Source organism: Aulostomus chinensis, chromosome 8 (assembly GCF_037954235.1).
Source record: "Aulostomus chinensis isolate RoL2024-O1b breed Wild chromosome 8, RoL_Achi_v1.0, whole genome shotgun sequence".
In the NCBI taxonomy this organism is placed as follows: domain Eukaryota; kingdom Metazoa; phylum Chordata; class Actinopteri; order Syngnathiformes; family Aulostomidae; genus Aulostomus; species Aulostomus chinensis.
In genome coordinates, this window is record NC_141327.1 from 22,193,236 (window position 1) to 22,210,159 (window position 16,924).

General features: G+C 43.3%; 1 protein-coding gene across 4 annotated transcripts in view; it reads left to right on the top strand.

The window, feature by feature from the left end:
* The first annotated feature begins 2,534 nt into the window (after positions 1-2,534).
* Positions 2,535-16,924, top strand: part of sh3gl2a (SH3 domain containing GRB2 like 2a, endophilin A1) — a 34,930-nt gene continuing 20,540 nt past the window's right edge. For all 4 annotated transcript variants that reach the window (XM_086211695.1, XM_086211696.1, XM_086211697.1 and 1 more), the window contains exon 1: positions 2,535-2,754. In XM_086211695.1, coding sequence (XP_086067821.1) covers positions 2,710-2,754 — 45 coding nt within the window. In that variant the 5' untranslated portion in view covers positions 2,535-2,709. The remainder of the gene's footprint in view (positions 2,755-16,924) is intronic.

Genomic DNA, 16,924 nt, shown 5'->3' on the forward strand with positions numbered 1-16,924 from the left:
GAGCAATGACACAGGCGTCAGAGAAATAGCAGAGGATGCAGAATTGGTGTGTATGTGAGCTCCTCTCAGCTACATAAGATGATTGATGATTTTTGCACTCCCTACTAACTTCCCTTACATCCAGGAGTGATTGTGAGGAATATAAATCCCAACTAGAGGCAAATGTCCTCAGCATTTCACACATTAACATTATTGTTCCATGTTCTGTTCAAGCTGCCTCTCGGGGTCAAATGAAAAGATGTGCTGTTGGAATGTAGATGCAGAGGAGACCGTGACACTCACTCTGCACCTGCTCAGTTCGATGACTTCCTGCCTGCAAAATAGGAACTCAAAAGAAAGTTAACGGCACGAGTTGTCTTAGGATGCTTCTGTTTGCTTCGTGTTGATCTACGAGTGTTCCTCAAATCACTGTTTTATAGGCAAAAAAAAAGACTGTCTGCTTGTTTGTCTCACTATCATGTCTCAACTCCGGTACAGTGTAGAAATCAATGTACTACATCATAGCAAGTCATTTATTAAGAAAATATAATGGAAGACAAGTCAAATGTAGAGATGTGGCAATTAATATTTTGAGAATGCTGGTAAAACATTCAAATTGTGATACGTTTAAAAATGGAATAAATCTATTGGGCACATGAATTGACGATCTTGAAATGACTCAGTGGAGCAACACAAATTCAGAAACAATAAAACACGCAGTGTGTGTGTGTGTGTGTGTGTGTGTGTGTGTGTGTGTGTGTGTGTGTGTGTGTGAGAATGTCTGTTTAGATAGTAAAGATGCCACAGTTACTGATTGCCGTGTAGCTTCTTTGACCTGCTGCTTGTGATTTATTGGGAAAAACAACTTGGTTCAATTATATTGTAGGCGCATTCTTGGATACGTGATTGTGTTTGCAAATTTGTCGTGGGAAAACTTCCTTCAACTCCTTTTACGTGGCACAGCTTTCATTATTTGGCTGCAAATGAGGGTTTGAGTTTCTCGGGTTTCCAGCTGTCTTTAATCAGATTTTAATTGAAGTGTTCATGAAAAGGGCTGTGTCCTACCCGTGTTGTCACTTCATTGCAGTATAATTTGATGGCTTCCCCTCTTTTTGTCATGAAGTGAACAAGAAATTATCATTTAAAGCAACATTACGAAGCTTTTTTTTTTGTGTGCTTTGCTTTGAACTGGCAGAATAGAGCCTCTTGCATTGCTCCTCCTGTGTGATGCTCTCAGGTACTCGAGGCCCGCTTGGAAATCTCACTCGTGATGAGGCAAAAATCTGTTTGAGGAGAAAGCTGAAGAAGGTGGGTAGAACCGAGGTGACGTGTTGAGACTCAGTTCCTGAAACTCCAGCTGGTGTAGCGTCACCAGCATGACAGCCGCCGATCCCTCCTTGATTGGGGATCATTTGCTCTGGGATCACATAGAGCAGATCAACTGTGTTATACCACTAGTGTTGACCCACCTGTTCTTACCGCCACAGCCCTGGTTGGTTGTAGGTGTAGAGACAGCTCATGTTGACACAGTGGTCCAGCCCCAAACTGGTGAGAGCATGGGGTGGTTCAGTGGACAGAACTGAGCTTCAGAAAATCCTCAAGGCCACCAGTGCTGCTCTCAAGAGAACGGTACTCAGTTTTGAATACTTCTTGACATTGATAAAGACTAGTTACAGTTGTCTGCAAATGGAGAGACCGAGTTATAGCTTGTGGCCTCAAAATATCCAAACTGAGGAAACAAGTTATATCTTGTTGTTCAACATGTCTACGTTTTGGGAACAGATTATAGTTATGGGAGTTAGATTATATGAGCAATGTATGGTTCATTGTTACAAATGAATTAAATTGAGTGAACAAATTTTATCTTGTGGCCTCAAAATATCTCAATGAGGGGAACAAGTTATATTTCATACATTTATGAAAGTATATTTTCTCTTCGTGGCCGCAAGAAATACAATTCCAGAGCTCTGTATTTTTGCTGTGTCAGTGATCACATAATGTGTGTAGATTTTGTTACCTTGTGTGTGTGTGTGTGTGTGTGTGTGTGTGTGTGTGTGTGTGTGTGTGAGAGAGAGAGAGAGAGAGAGAGAGAGAGCTGTCCAGGGTGCTGGAGACGCAGCTTCAAATTACACTAATGCACCGGAACAAATTTTTTCCTCAAGAGTTTTGTCGTTTTTCCTTCTTTCTATTGCAACTGTAGTCCGTGTGTGTAATCCGGGATTAAGGCGAGATTAGACTACCATTTCCTCCGCCATCTCCCAATGACTGGTATTTCAGTCTGCATCTATACATTGATCCAATTGTCTAGAAGGGGAGGAATGAATTCCTGTTTCTCTTCCATTAACGATTAAAACCAGCGTCATCATTGTGGCCCACTTCGCTCATCTTGTCGCTCGTCGTGCTTCTATTTTTACTAAACAACCTTAGATTAGACATCCTCAGCCTCCTTTAGGAGCCCCGTCGTGGCGTCGTTCGTAGTTGGGGGAGGGGGAGGGAGAGGGGGCGGGGGCGCCGACGTCAGCGCGGTGTTGGACATGTGGCTGTGACATCCAATAGCCTGATCAGGGCTCCAGTCAGCCTCTTTCTCACAGGAGAGCCCTCCGGTGAAGAGCAGCGGATAGACAGCTAGCAGCGACTGGAAGATCATCGCTCACCATCCGGACCCAGATTTCCCGTCACACGCCTGCAGCATCAGCCCAACGTCCCGGCTAGAACCACCGTGTAGCGACCATGTCTGTAGCGGGGCTGAAGAAGCAATTCCACAAAGCCACTCAGGTAAAATGACGCTGCGTCCTGCAGCCACGTTAGACTTCGATTATCGAATATGTTCATGATGGTCGAGCTGCACTCACATGTCGCTGCTCAGTGCGCGTCAGTTGTGTTGTTTCATCCGGAGATAAATGGTGCAGCGTTGCGCCAAAATATTTATTTATTTCTCACGTTTTACTCCGCCGCCTCCGCTTATATTTATGCAGGTAGTTTGATGCATGCTGGGATATTTTCTCCGTGTGGGAGGCAGATGGCAAAACGATGGTGATGTCAGTTCCTCTCGGTAGTTTACCCTTCAGATGACATTCCGCTCATGGAAGGCGCTCACTCTTGCAAAGTTGTATTATCCCTGAATGGAGGACTGTTTAAATCGGTGTTCCTCTCAGCCAACCGCGGCGGGAACTCCGAGCATGTTACGCAATCGTTAAGTGCGCCAGGGCGGAAATCCGCTTCTATCAGCAGCAGCCGCACGCCATGACCTCTGCGCCCTCTAAACGCACTGCTTGTGCTGGACACCAGGGATGAAGTAAGACACCTTCACCTAAAGCTGAATCATCACAAAGAGCTGCAGAGGAGAATATTCAAGGTTACCAAGAACTGCTTGACCAGCCTCACCAGTGCTCTTTACTGGGACCATCATGGTCAGATGCAGGGACTGATCTGTCCCAGTCTCCCGCACTTTGTGTGATTTTTATTTCCGGTGTACTCTTGGAGCTCCAGGGGTCTGAGGCTTGAGTCACACTGGCACTGACAGCCCACTTCGGTCCCCTCACAGCAGGACGCCGGGGGCCTGGCTGAGTCACACACACGCATCTCCTCCTCCTCCTCCTCCTCCAGTCCACTCAGTCTCTCTAAAGGCCTTTCCGGTCCAAGCCATCCTTCATCTTGAGGAGGACTTCTAATGACTTGAGTGTGACAATAACAGCAGCGCTTCAGATGAAGGTCGTCAGGCAGACATTATAGTTGCAGACGGCTGAACTTGCAGGAGGAAGAGCTGAGATTCATTCACGTTATTTTGGGTTCATTTACACCTGTTAGCAGCCGTGAAGAGGCTTTTATTTAGATCTCGAACGAGAGATGCAGCAGTCTGGCACCTTCTCAGTTCTGTTCTGGCTCTGTTTCCTTGAATGTTATTTTTACCTTGTGCTTCTCATTAAAAGAGCCAAATAAAAACCTCATAAATGTAAGAGAAAAAGGGGGGAAATAATTGAAAAAGCTGCCCTGACATTTGTTTGTTGTAATCGTGAACTCATTTGATTCGATTGTGAGTCGACAGCAGCTCACGCTGGGCATGAGATGGCTGCACAGATTGTGTTAATTCAGTGTGATGAGTCTATCGTTGCCCATTAGCAGAGCTCTCTCTCCCTGCACATGCATGGGTGAGGTGAGCTGTGTGTGTGTGTGAGAGAGAGAGAGAGAGAGAGAGCATGTATCTGTAAATATGCATGTGCGAGTGAATACATAAAGAGGTGACACACAGAATTTGTAGATCTGCTCTGTTTTCTACATCCGATGAAACTGTTAGCTTTCAGGCTCTGAGTCTCGGTGGTGTCATCCCAGCTTCCTCTCACCACCCCCCGCCCCCCGCGTCTCAACACGCGCCAGTGGCAGAAGGCTCCCCACAACCCTCTGTTCCCGTGCCACAGCCCTGTAATCCAGGCCCAGACTCACATAGGCTGCAATCTGCCTCCTCACACGCACATACACACACACATATATATATCCTCCAACCAGACATAAACCAGAGCCCCACACCAGGAGAAGGAGGGTGGGCAGTAGATTAAGTGATTTAAAGGAATCTTGGCAGAGTGAATATCTACGCTAATGGAATTGAACCAGCATTGTTAGTTGTTGGCTCTCCTCCCAGGAAATGTAGTTTTAGATGGAAACACAAACTCAGCTCACGAAACAAATACACCAAATTAGTTGTAACACTGACGCAAACATCATAACCTGGGATGGGGTCTGTTTGTGTTGCACCTTTCTAAAGCGATTCAGTGTTTACCTCACCGACGCTTTCACAGGCACTGGTGGTGCAGGCTTCCTTCTTCATGTTCCGTACGGCAGTGAGAAGCGGTTGTTCAAAACAACAGCAGAGGTTAGCTTCGACGCCGCTATAGCACCAGGTACATCAGAACTGCTTAGTATTTCTTTGAAAGTGGAGCAGAGAGCAACATGTTTTTTCCCCCCTGACAGAAAAGATGTCGCTCTCTTCTGAATAGATTTGGCATCTATGTCAGTCTGATGATCTCACTGGTTGAAGTGGTTGATGATGATTGACAGATGGTGCATCCGATCACCTGCCAAATTTTGTTTTGTTTTGTTTTTCTGGAAAGGATTTGTCCTTTTCCAAACCGTTTGGAGACTTCTCAGATGGTTCTGCGACACAGAGCATTCAACCCCAACCTCCCAATCCTGAGCAATGAAGTTGTTCTTGCTCAAGGACACTTCAACAGGGTTGTTTTGTTGTGTGTGATGTATTGTGGTGAAGGACAAGGTGAGAAGGTCAGACATCCATGAGGGACGCAGAGTAGAGCCGCTGCTCCTTTGGTGTTTCAGTCATCTGGTCTGGATGCCACCTGGGCATCTCCCTGGGGAGGCCCGTCCACCTGGGGGGGGGCCGAGGGGCAGACCGAGGAACACCTTGGGATCCCTTGGTCAGAGCTGGACGTGTGGCTGCTTAGGGTTCCCTGCTAGAATTGCTACACCTGTGATCTGACTTTGGATAAGCAGTTGAAGATGGATGATAGATATTTTTTAGTAATATTTCTGAAATGTAACGTCAGATGATGGAATATCGCTCGCTAAAACCTGTCCTACCTTTCTCACGAGACCAAACCGCTTCAGCGAGGCAGATTGTTTATCCAAAAACACGCTGCTGACCTTCCGGCGGTGCTAATTAGCTGAAGCCAGTGTTCAGGCTGCTGGAGGGAGGCTGGTAGCATTTCTTTATTCTCAACTTTAATGACTTTGCTTGGAGAAAAAAAGGCAGAATACAATGAAGGAACCGGGGTTTTTATGGGGCTCACACATGCACACACACAGGCTGAGTTTCACTTTCCTCCGTATGCCACTGAGCAATTTATTTCACTCAACGGTAATCACACTTGTCTCTGACAGGGGACATCTCTCTCCACTCCTTCAAGGACATCAAAACGGGAGCCATTTTAAAAGGAAAGGGAAGCACATGAAGGCTAAGCCCCGCAGCGACACCTTTTTTTTTTTTTGTGTTTGTTTTTTTTACATAGAAATCCATTATTCATTTTCAGTGTGGACGACTTCATGAAGCGATACAATTCCAATAAAACAACATCCTGTTACAAGACTTTACATTTATCATCACGCGGAGCTGAGAAACCATTTAAGTCGAGGGATTGCTCGCTCGTTACGTCACGAGTCGACTTCTCCTCACAGTCAGATGAGTCATGCGTAGAGCAGATGCCACGGTTGCAATGGCTGCATCTCCACGGAGAGTTGTGCATGTGCGTTCCATGTGCATGCATGCATGTGTGTACACTAACATGGAGTTTTACTTAGGACTGTTTGTCCATGTTTTAAAATAGTAAACAGCCACGGGGGGGGTGGTGTTCCTACCTGAAGAAACACATCAAGGTTCACCACTAAGAAGTCAAAGTTATTAATAACCAAAGGAATTTCTGATTCTGATTGACGAAAACTAGACTTAAAGAATCAGGAAATTTCACTGAGATAAAATTACAATGCTCAGATATCCAGGCAACTAAATCTTGACTCGGTAAAATGGAATGAAGAGGCTAAATATGATAAGTCACAAGGACTAAATTAAAGAATGTGGCGGCACACAAGATTTGAATTCGGTTGATTTGCATCTATAATAAGCGCACGTGCTTTCAGGGGTACATGTGCTAGTCGGCCTCATGTAGGGCAGGAAATGAATGCTGGTTTGACATCATATCAGGTGTCGCTTTGCAGTAATCGAGTAGAAAGCCTCTTGAATCAACCTGCTTGAAATGTTTTTAATGGAGTGTTAATTTACAGCAGCACGGCCTTTTAAATGACCTGCCTGAGAATCCGCCTCCAGTCAGGAGCGTTCTTGTTCCAGCAGTTTATGAGTTGAGCCTCCGTGTAGATGATGGATGTGCAGAGTTTCACACTCATCGCTGAAATTGTACATTTGCTTCGTGCTCGTTGAAAAATCGGATATTTTAATCATCATGGATAGTTTAAAAGTCAATCCAGGTCCAATATTCAGCACATTCACAATCAGTATAATTTGGAAACTTAAAACTTCTGAGGTGCAAAAACAGGAAATTGACTTCATAGTGAAGTAGGACACATCTCACCTGCAGCGGTTCAACTCGTGTTTCTTTAAATGAAAGTGGACTCTCTTACACTCTTGTGCTGTTGTAACATCTCATGGAGGAGAGCTGGAAAACACAGCCAGAAGAGGAAAGTCTACGTGAGCAGCATGGAGACTTGTTATCACTTGTGTGTTGTGTATGGTAACACAATTAAAGCTACACCCATGCACCGTGGAGGTTGCTTTACTCTGTGGTTTAAGGGGTATTTCTTACACAGAGTAATGAACCAATAATCCCGTATTTGGTAGTCAGTGCCAGTCTGAAGAGGTTTCCCAGTGTGTGTCTGTACTGAATACTAATCAATACCACACTTGTTTAACCCTCACTGTATTGTGTGTAACATTATTGTCATGTCAGTTTAGTTTGACACTCATTATTGTGGATGTGTTTTTTGATTGCAGTTCCAGCTTGTGTGTTTTCCTTAGAAAAGTGTTTGCAGCATTGTTGGAGCATGCATACATGTACGTGTGTGTGTGTGTGTGTGTGTGTGTGTGTGTGCTCACGCCAAGGAACAACAGCGGGTCCTTGGATGTGGCTGAAGCCTACAGGGCTTTAGGGCAGCAGATTGTGAGTGGGTGACTCATCCAGCCTGGATCCTCACTCGGCCTACTGCATCGCAGCGTAAAACAGATCCAGCTGGGAGATAACAGATGGAGCGGGAGGGCCAAAAAATAAGAGTGAAGCAAGGAAAGAGAGATAAGAGGAGAGGAAATGATAAAGGGAGATGGAACGGTAATGCAGCCTTGAGCAGGTAGAGAATGGAGGAGAGATACTGTAGAGGAGACTTCAGTCAAGGTGAGAGTGGGGGGTGGGGGACACACGACTCCTACTAAGATTAACTCTTGTGGGCTTTTGGAGAAATTAGTGCTACTGCACATGCTAAATTGTAGTAAACACTAGGCAAGTCGCTGTTTCTGACAAGCTAGCAGTAGTGCTTGGTGATGCCTATCAAGAGTCCTGGATAGGGGAAGTACATAAACATACAGTATGGCAACAACTGAACTTGTTTAATTATTGATTTTTTACAACATATGGGAGGATGGGAATCATTGTTATTGCTAGGCTAACTTGTCTGCCATATTACCGATCTGTTCCTCTCTGTACATATATACATGGTAACTTTTGCAAACGAATGGGCGACGTGAACTAATCACACGGATGGTAATACGGGGCTGTGTCTACTTTCGCTGAAGGATAAAAGGTGCAACAATATCTTCTCCCATTCACACTTGTATATGGGGAACCAGGACACTCTGAAATGCTAACTTCCTTAGCATGAGCTAAATTTTTGTGCCATTTACATTCCATCCAACTCATGCTAAGGAAGTTAGCGTTTCAGTTTGACAATTAGCAACATGGACAATAAGATATATATACAACTTTGTATCTTTTAAAGCCCAATGTCAGCTGGTACGATTAGGACTTTCAGGTGGGCCCTTGTCTTGATGGGACCTGAATTAATTTATGGTTAACAAGGATATCCAAAGGTAAACCTGGGGCCAGTCAGAGGAACCAGGGGCCCACCAAGTCAGTTCTGCCCCTCGGTGATCTGGAAGACAAATACGTCCATGCAAGTGAGCTATGGTTTTCCTCGGTGAGAGATGTGGTTAAATGGATTGATATGTTGCTTCTCTTCCATTCTCAACATGCTTTTCGGTTGTGTTGCTCACCTAGCGGCTCACATTAGCAGTTCACATTAGCACACTAGTGATCAGGCTTCTCTGTCTCAGTCAAGGTCAGCTGGCTCCTCGAGCACAAACAGTTTTGGGAGAGATTGATGCATTTTCAACACAATGTTTGACATTCCCACAGTTGAATCATATTCAGTTGATAAATATGAACAAGAGTATCAGCTGTAAAAGTCCGTAACAAAACCTCATTTTGGGCCCCCTAAGAGCTGGATACACTTGTCCCTCATCACCCAGTTCATGCAGCTGTGGCCAAGTGTGGTTCAGCAATGCAGTAAAAGATGGTGCTCTGGATCAAGTCCAGCAGTGGAGCACCTGCAGCAGTACACTTCCCGTGCTTTTATCATCATCCATTTCCTCCACCCAGAGTGCTTCTATTACTCTCTACTTTCGCCTTCTGGCTGTGAAGATGTTTTTACTTGACCATAGTAGAGGACTTTTCTCTGAAATGTCTTCATCAGACAGAGACGTTTTCTCTGGGTGCCCCTGCTCGCATTTTCCTGTTAAAAATTTGCTCTGGATCCCAGCAAGTATTGATGGCTGCTCCCTTTTTTTTCAGTGCAAACAGTGCAATCTTTCGCTGATTCCCAGGCACGTTTAGCTATTACTACCAAGCAGCCATGAAGGCTTTTGGATGAGTGTGAGTGTAAAATGTCACCTTATTACCCCACCACCAAGGCGAGTGTTCTCGCTCAGCCCTCTGGTGTAAAACCAATCACCAGAACAGCAACTTTTTTGCGTCTTTAGCTGGTGATAAACGTGCTTTTAGCCCGTTCTGATGTGTGGTTATACACCAACGAGCCATACATCTCACTAACTCCCATATTTATCTGAATTTTTTTGTTGAATGAGGTGAATAAAGCATGTGATGGCTGAGCAGTAGCCAGAGGGAAGAATGCTGGACTGGGCAGTTTAGTGTTTAGTGACGTCAGCTGTGTTCTGGTGGTTGATGGCAGACGGACACTGTCTGTAACAGTCCTATTTTTAGCTCATCCTGCAGTTAGATGCTTCCAGCACATTTTGAATTAGACTACTGGTTTGGTATTTAACTGAATGAGCAACTCATTTGTGAGGGGGGAGGCAGTTTGTCAAAGAAGAGAGAGATGTGCTGAGTGAGGAAAACACCGGCGGCTGATATTCTACAGATTCATTTGACAGCGATGCTCACATGAGGGTTTTGTTTTTTTTCTTGGAAAAGTGAACTGGTGTTCATCGGCGTCTGTGGTTACTCCCGCTTCTTTTTTTTCCCTTCTGTTTTCTTTCCCATCTTCCCTGGCGTTCAGCATCAGTATTCAGGCCACAGATGATGTTTTATTCAGGAGAGACAGATGAAGGTTTGGGGGCTTAAAAAAGGAAATTCTCTGGATGTGTTTTGAAGCAGGTTTGCCTTATTTTTGACGATGCTGGCCTGATTTGCATGAAGTTTAGTCATATTAGCCAGCAAAATAATACCATTAGGTTTGTCTGTATGTTGATACCACAGTTAATTGAGTTACCATTCATGAAGAGAGTGAAGTTCAATTTATTTTTCGTTCATGAAAATGGCTGCAAACATTGATAAGGCTAAATTAAACCAGCAGCCATAGTCACGCGCACACTTCAGGGACATTTGGGTCACATCATTACAAGACAAATCCATAACCCAGAGCTTGCATGTTCCCTTCCCTCTCACTATTCAGTTTGTGGTTTATTAGTTTGTGTTATGGCTGCCAATGTGATGGAGGTAAAATGGAGGGCAACACGATGTGCAGATATGCTTGTGGTTAAAGCTCCGGAGACCTCGCCAAACGCTATTAGCTGTGATAGCTAGCGCATGTGTTCAGGGTTGAAGGTTATTGTTTGAGCAGAGGTCATGAACTTGATTGTATTTTTCCTAAATGACAAAGATGGCCGCTCAGGTCTGTGTGCATGCTGTCATGAAACCAAACTGGTAAAAGGTGATAATGAAATTAATCCGTTATTTGTGGTGCCACCTGTCTAAGAAAATCAGAGTCCAACTGCTTCTGATGTATGTTTCTGCTTTGTGACGTCCTCGTGTCAATGCTCACAGATATTTGTGGGGATGTAAATCTGCTCAGGAGGTCTGGGCCGCCTGATGTCACCGTCAGATCCGATCAGGCGCAGCAGCAGCAGCAGTGGCGTAGACCCCTGACGCCAAGCATTTTCCCCCCCTCGCAAACCAAAGAAATGTGATGGCTAGCGCTGTTTCGCCTCATCAACATTGATCCTTCTCTCATGCTGGAGAATTGTGCTTCCAGCCTGACCTCTGGCACATGTGACTGGCCGGTGCAGCTGATATCAGGCTGCCTTTCTGGTTGACTCTGCTTAACTTTTCTGGGCTGCAGCTAAAGCTTCCCACTCCCAGTCAAATCAATGATAAAACCTGTGTTGTTTTGCAGCAGCATCTGATGATTTTTTTTTTTATGCTAGTAACTCAATCATCTATGAAGTAAAACCCCAAATACCTCCACGCACAGATGCTCCAGCGCTGTGATCATGTGATCTCCTCTGCTTTGGCAGCTGATGCTGAATTTGAATGCATAGTCACTTGAATAGTAAATGTTTGAGCTAAAAGATGAAAAGCTCAAAGGGCAGAAGGAGGTGTCAGACTGTTGTTAGCAGCAGCGGAGCGGCGTTTTTCTGCAGGGATAGGTTAAGGTCATCATGTTAGGTAATTTGTGTTTGTGATGATGTGTTTAATGTCGGGTGACCAGAGATGTAAATGATACAGTTTTCATAGCATTTAGTGGATGCGTGCAAAGGTCAGCGAGGTCATGAGGCTTCACCCTCCATGTTTCTAATTATAGAATCGCCATGAAAACACCACAGAATGAACTCATGCGCTTACTGAAAACGGAGGGGAAGAGGACATTTAGAGAGAGAAAGAATGAGACACAAAACTGGAGATGATGAGGAGAGGGCAGGAAGTCTAGTGGAGAGAGTGAGGAAAAGAGGAGGATGCGGGGAACAAAGGGGAGAGGAAGGATGCTGATCTCTCAGGCAGCTGGAGGGTCATCATCCTCCAACCAAAGCCTCATTTGACTCATGTGGACAGTCCGCCGGAGGTCTTTAGTGAGGGAGTATGTACTTGCTTGCGTCCTTAGTAAGAAAAAAATAATAAAGTGATGTTATTTGATCTCTCGCCATGAACTGGCTCACTCCCCCCCCCCCACACACACACACACACACACACACAAACACACACTATCCTCCCACCAACTTGCAGGGCTGAGACTCAATGGCTTGTCAGGGATTATACTCAGATTAATCAGAGCACAGTGACTTTGCATCATATTGGCGCTGTGTTTGACTGAGAATCGGCGAGCTGTTCCAGTAATCTGTGAAACGTGCTTCATGTGCTGCACCAGACCGCCAAATGTACCATGTGACAGGTCACAGATTCACGACTGTCTCTCTTATTGATTCTGATGCTCATATTTCTAAAAGTCCTTTATGTTCCCTTCATACCCCAAAATTGATCAAATATGTGAAATGTGGATTGGAATAATTAACATAAATAATAATTATCGCTAAACTCTCACTATTATAACTTGTAATTGCCCAAATGTTTACCATGCAGATGAGTAATGAGTATTTAATTACTCTGGTTGCTTTGTATAAACAAGATTCTTCATCATCATCTTGGTTCGTTAAAAAGAGCCAGAGGCTTGTGAGTAAACACATTTATTTTTCAGATTTCACGTGATGTCACCAGCACACGCATCTTTGCTTGAATACTGATGGAAGATGGAGGGATTTTTGTTTGTTTTAGGATGGGGGCCGTTCATGTAGGTGTGTGTACTTGCGCACGTGGCTTTGCAGATTATTCTGTGCATGTCTGACTCAGATAAAGAATTGGATTATAGAAAATAAGATAGTCATGGCAATAAAACGAGTCCAAAAGACCGAGGTATGTGAGTTTTCTTCAATGAGATCAATACATCACTTGAAAAATACACAATATTTTTGAATGTTTTGCTGTACTTTTTCAATTATTTCTGAATAAAAACGTGAATCTTTATCTGAACGGAGTGATTATAGTTAATATTGCTATATTGATTATTCAAGGTAAACAAAGTCGAGTAACAACTGAGCAGGAAGTAGTTGGAATGAAGTTTAAGTCACCCTAAATGTTAAACTGTGTTTGTAGTGTGTGGTTAAATCCACAAATCATTTATACACAACCCACTTTCTCAGTCTGGGTATCAACACAGACTTGCATCATTTGAAAAATTAATTTTCTGAAGCACTGTTGACCAGATGTACTCATACACACTTCCAGCTTGAAGCATTTAAATAATTTCGAGTCTTTTTGTCGCGCTTTTGCTCTTAACACCTCTCCCCTAAGAAAGGATTAAAAGAGATAAAAGTGCCATTTCCATTTCAACTTTTTAAGCCCAAATTTGAGCTTTTCCATTTCCCCTGCTGGTGGGTTTTATTTGAAGGATCTATCCTGTCACTAGGAAAGCTGGAGAAGCTCCTGTAACCTTTGAATAGGTGGAACTGAAGCAGGTTATTTTTCTTGACAAGAGGCCAGCTGTGTTGTCTCTTGACATATTAGCTGAATTTAGCTCTAAATATAGTGAATTTCCAGGCAATGGCAAGATAAAGAACTCCAATGTTACCATCCTAATTTAAAATTTGCTGGGTTTTCTATTTGATCTCTATATTAACTGCAAATTTAAATGTCATATTTTTAGAGCTCTAACTTTTTTCACTATCGGTTAATTTGCTAATTGAATTCTTGATTCTTTGTCTCTAAAAGTGTCACAGAAGGCAGCAGATCGGTGTTTTTACAGCGTTTACTGCTGCTGCAAGAGAAAACTACATTTACTGCCATATTAAGTGTCTATCAGAGCAGTTGCTGGTTAATTTTTTCAAATTTATGATTATTTATGTTAAATTATCGACTCACCTGCCAACTGGGGAGATCAAACTAATGCAGAATTACATGATAAATCCTCTCGCGTGAGGATTATCATGTTTGTACAGAATCTGTATGACACAAGTCTCGACTTATGTTTAACTTGTAATGTTCCTAATATTTCTTCCGTCCATTTGTAAGAATCAGGGCTGACAAATAAAACCTCTCTCAATCAACACTTTTGATAAACAGATTCAATAAAAACATACTAATCCTCATGAAAGGAGGATTTACCGTATTATGCTGCATTAGTTTGATCTAGCCTGATCTAATGTGTCGCCATGTCAGTGCACCATATCTTCCCTAAACGTTCTTTTTTCTTCTCCGCGTTATCCATCGGTATTCTGGATGTTTCTTGTCTGCCTGCCGCCTCCTGTTGTGACCTTTATCATTGACAGGAAACAGAATCAGACCAGGCTGCTGCTGCTGAATAACTAAGAGCAAATGTACAGAGCGCTTCTCTCCTGAGGTGTTTCAATTTTCTCTTCTTTTAATGGTTTGTGCCATCCACTGGACACGAGTCTGTTATTGTTTGTTATTATTGTTGTTATCATTTCTTGTTTATAGGAGGGATTGATGGATGATGAGGAATCAGTTTTTTTCCTGCTTTATTGATTTGAGTGTAACTGCACCTCTGCTGGGTTCTTCCGTGATCCATTATTCTGCCGCCGCCGCCGCCCAACTTTTTAGCTTTCAGTTCGGCGCATAGGGACATTTATCACCATCAACAACGATAATGAATCTGCTTTCAGGCAAAGCGGCATCTGTCTGGAGGTGTGGGAGAGGCTGGTGTGCTAAGGGAGCCATGGTGAGGTGTTTTTATACCCACAGGTACTATCTGCACACTCTATGATAAAAATCTAGTTTTCCTGAACAGTCCCAACCGCCTCTGCTGGAAACTGTGTGTTTGTTATCCTGCCGTTCCTTCTCATCCACTGTCTGTCGCAGCTTCTCTTTCTTTATACGTTGAATATCCTCAGAAACGTCGTGACCTCTCTGTCGCTACAGATGGATCGATGTCGGCCAACGAAGTCTGAGATTATAGATCCTTCAGTAAACACGAGAGTTGTGTCATAAAGTCAATCAAAACAAAGACGCACGGAATGCGAATTGATTGTCTGTCGTCTTAGGTGACACGCCGTGTACGCTAGCTTGGATTCATAAAGTTTTGGATTATTACTATTACTGTTTGCCTCGCTGCAAAATGCCACTTCGATGGCGGGTAATGAGAAAGCGTAGAAAAAATATGAAAATGTTTTATGCATGCATGATTCTAAATAAAACTTTAATGAAATAACTTAAATATTTCAGCATTCACCTTTGTACAGAAGCCAGGAAGTATTACATGCTAGATGCAATCATCAAAGCTCTGTTCATTATCACACGTATTGCGATCTGTAATAGAGAATCTAGATTTTTAATGTTAGTTGTGTAGCATACATCTTTTAGAGAGCATGCTCTCCTCTGTACGAAGGCTCGTTGACAAACAATTTCCCATAGATTTATTTGTCACCAGAGATTTAAAGGAGCTAATGTGGATTATTTCCATCACTGGCTGAGCCTTGGGGGCGTGTCACCTGTGTTCCCTGGGATTTATCTTTGATTAACGACCATTTGCTCCAGAGGAGGATTGTTTTTGACATTGACGGATGGAGAGCAGCCACATGTTTGCCTTAAGTGGGTGTTCTGATTTATTTCTATTTACACAAAGGACAGAGGACTTCTACAGGAAAAGAACGTGAGAGCATATTGTGTGAAAGGTGACGTGCTCCGTAATGAGAGCAAAGCAGGAGGTCCCTGCTTGGAGGCACGTGGCAGCGTCTGAAGTCAGCTATCCCTCCAGGTCTATTTCATGATGATGAACCAAGAAAGCAGCATGTGATCACTATATTTAATGTGTAATAGACAGTTCAGTCACTTTTTAATTGGAAAAACTCATCAGTATGAACATCATCGAGCAGATTGGATGTTATTTAAAAATGTATGTATGCCGAGCGCTTGAATATTGAAGTCCGAGAACAGGCTCACGTTTGCATTCGTTTACGGGGAGGAACGTAGGGAACAGAGCTGCTGCACTTTCAGGCTGGACTGTAATCTTAAGGATAATAGATGTGACTACAGATTATAGACACGCATGCACACAGCCGAGGCGGCAGCAGCAGCAAGAAACTGGGCTTTAATAACTGTCATTAATACCTGTGTTCAGTGTTCATTATCCCAGACAAAGCCGTCGTTACACCCTCACAATGGTTAACCACTAAAATAATACGACTGTGACGCTTCTCCTTCGGTGTAACATGTTGGAGAGGTCGAGTCACGAACCGGCTCCATCATTACCTCGTGTGTGTGTGTGTGTTTGTGTTTGAGTGAATAGTGAGGCACTAACAAGAGGCTAAAGTGTCATTTATTGAATCATGTTCCTCTTCCTCTCTCTCAATGATTTAAATTCAAAAGGAGTTTCTTGGGTTAGGATGAAACCTAAAATGGAGATCAGTGAAGTAGATGAATGGTGTTTTGTGGGAGTTGTATGCTGGAACATAACTGGCTTCAAACAGAGCACTCACACACACCTAATTATCAGACTTGAGATGGAAACTTACCCACTTCAGCAGATATGACTCTCAATATTTTAGAGCTAGCACTCTATAATTCTGAAAATGAAAATCTTCCCAACTTGATGGAGTTGTGTTTGGTTAACAGTTTATTCTACTTGGATTGGTGCATTTTGGCCTTTTTCTGACAAAGACTTAGATCATGTCATCATTCTTAAGGTTTTTAGAGTCTTCTTGGAACATTTTGACTGCAAATTTGGAGTATGCTTCTGGACTCAGAGGTTTTACATCACGCGTTCTCTTTCCTGGCTATGGTCAGATGCAGAAATGTACAAGTTTAACTACCATGTCGATATAACTGAACACTGTCCTTATTTAGGATGTTTTTCTCAATCTAATGTCAAACTAAATATTCTAAAGATTGTAAAAGTCAGTTCTGTGAAAGGGTGTATGTATGTACGTATATTCACGTGATTATTTCGTCATTGAGCAGTTATCAGGGCCAAAAAAGGGCTCTTAAAATGGCAATTTTATCATTCATAACAATAATTTACGGAATTATTTATTATCAGACAAAACTGGTCCTCAGAACCTCCTGCTACATACACAGTTCCACCTGTACAAGCACAGCTTTGCTTTTGATGAAATACTTGAACCAGAAGCTTCAGTGTT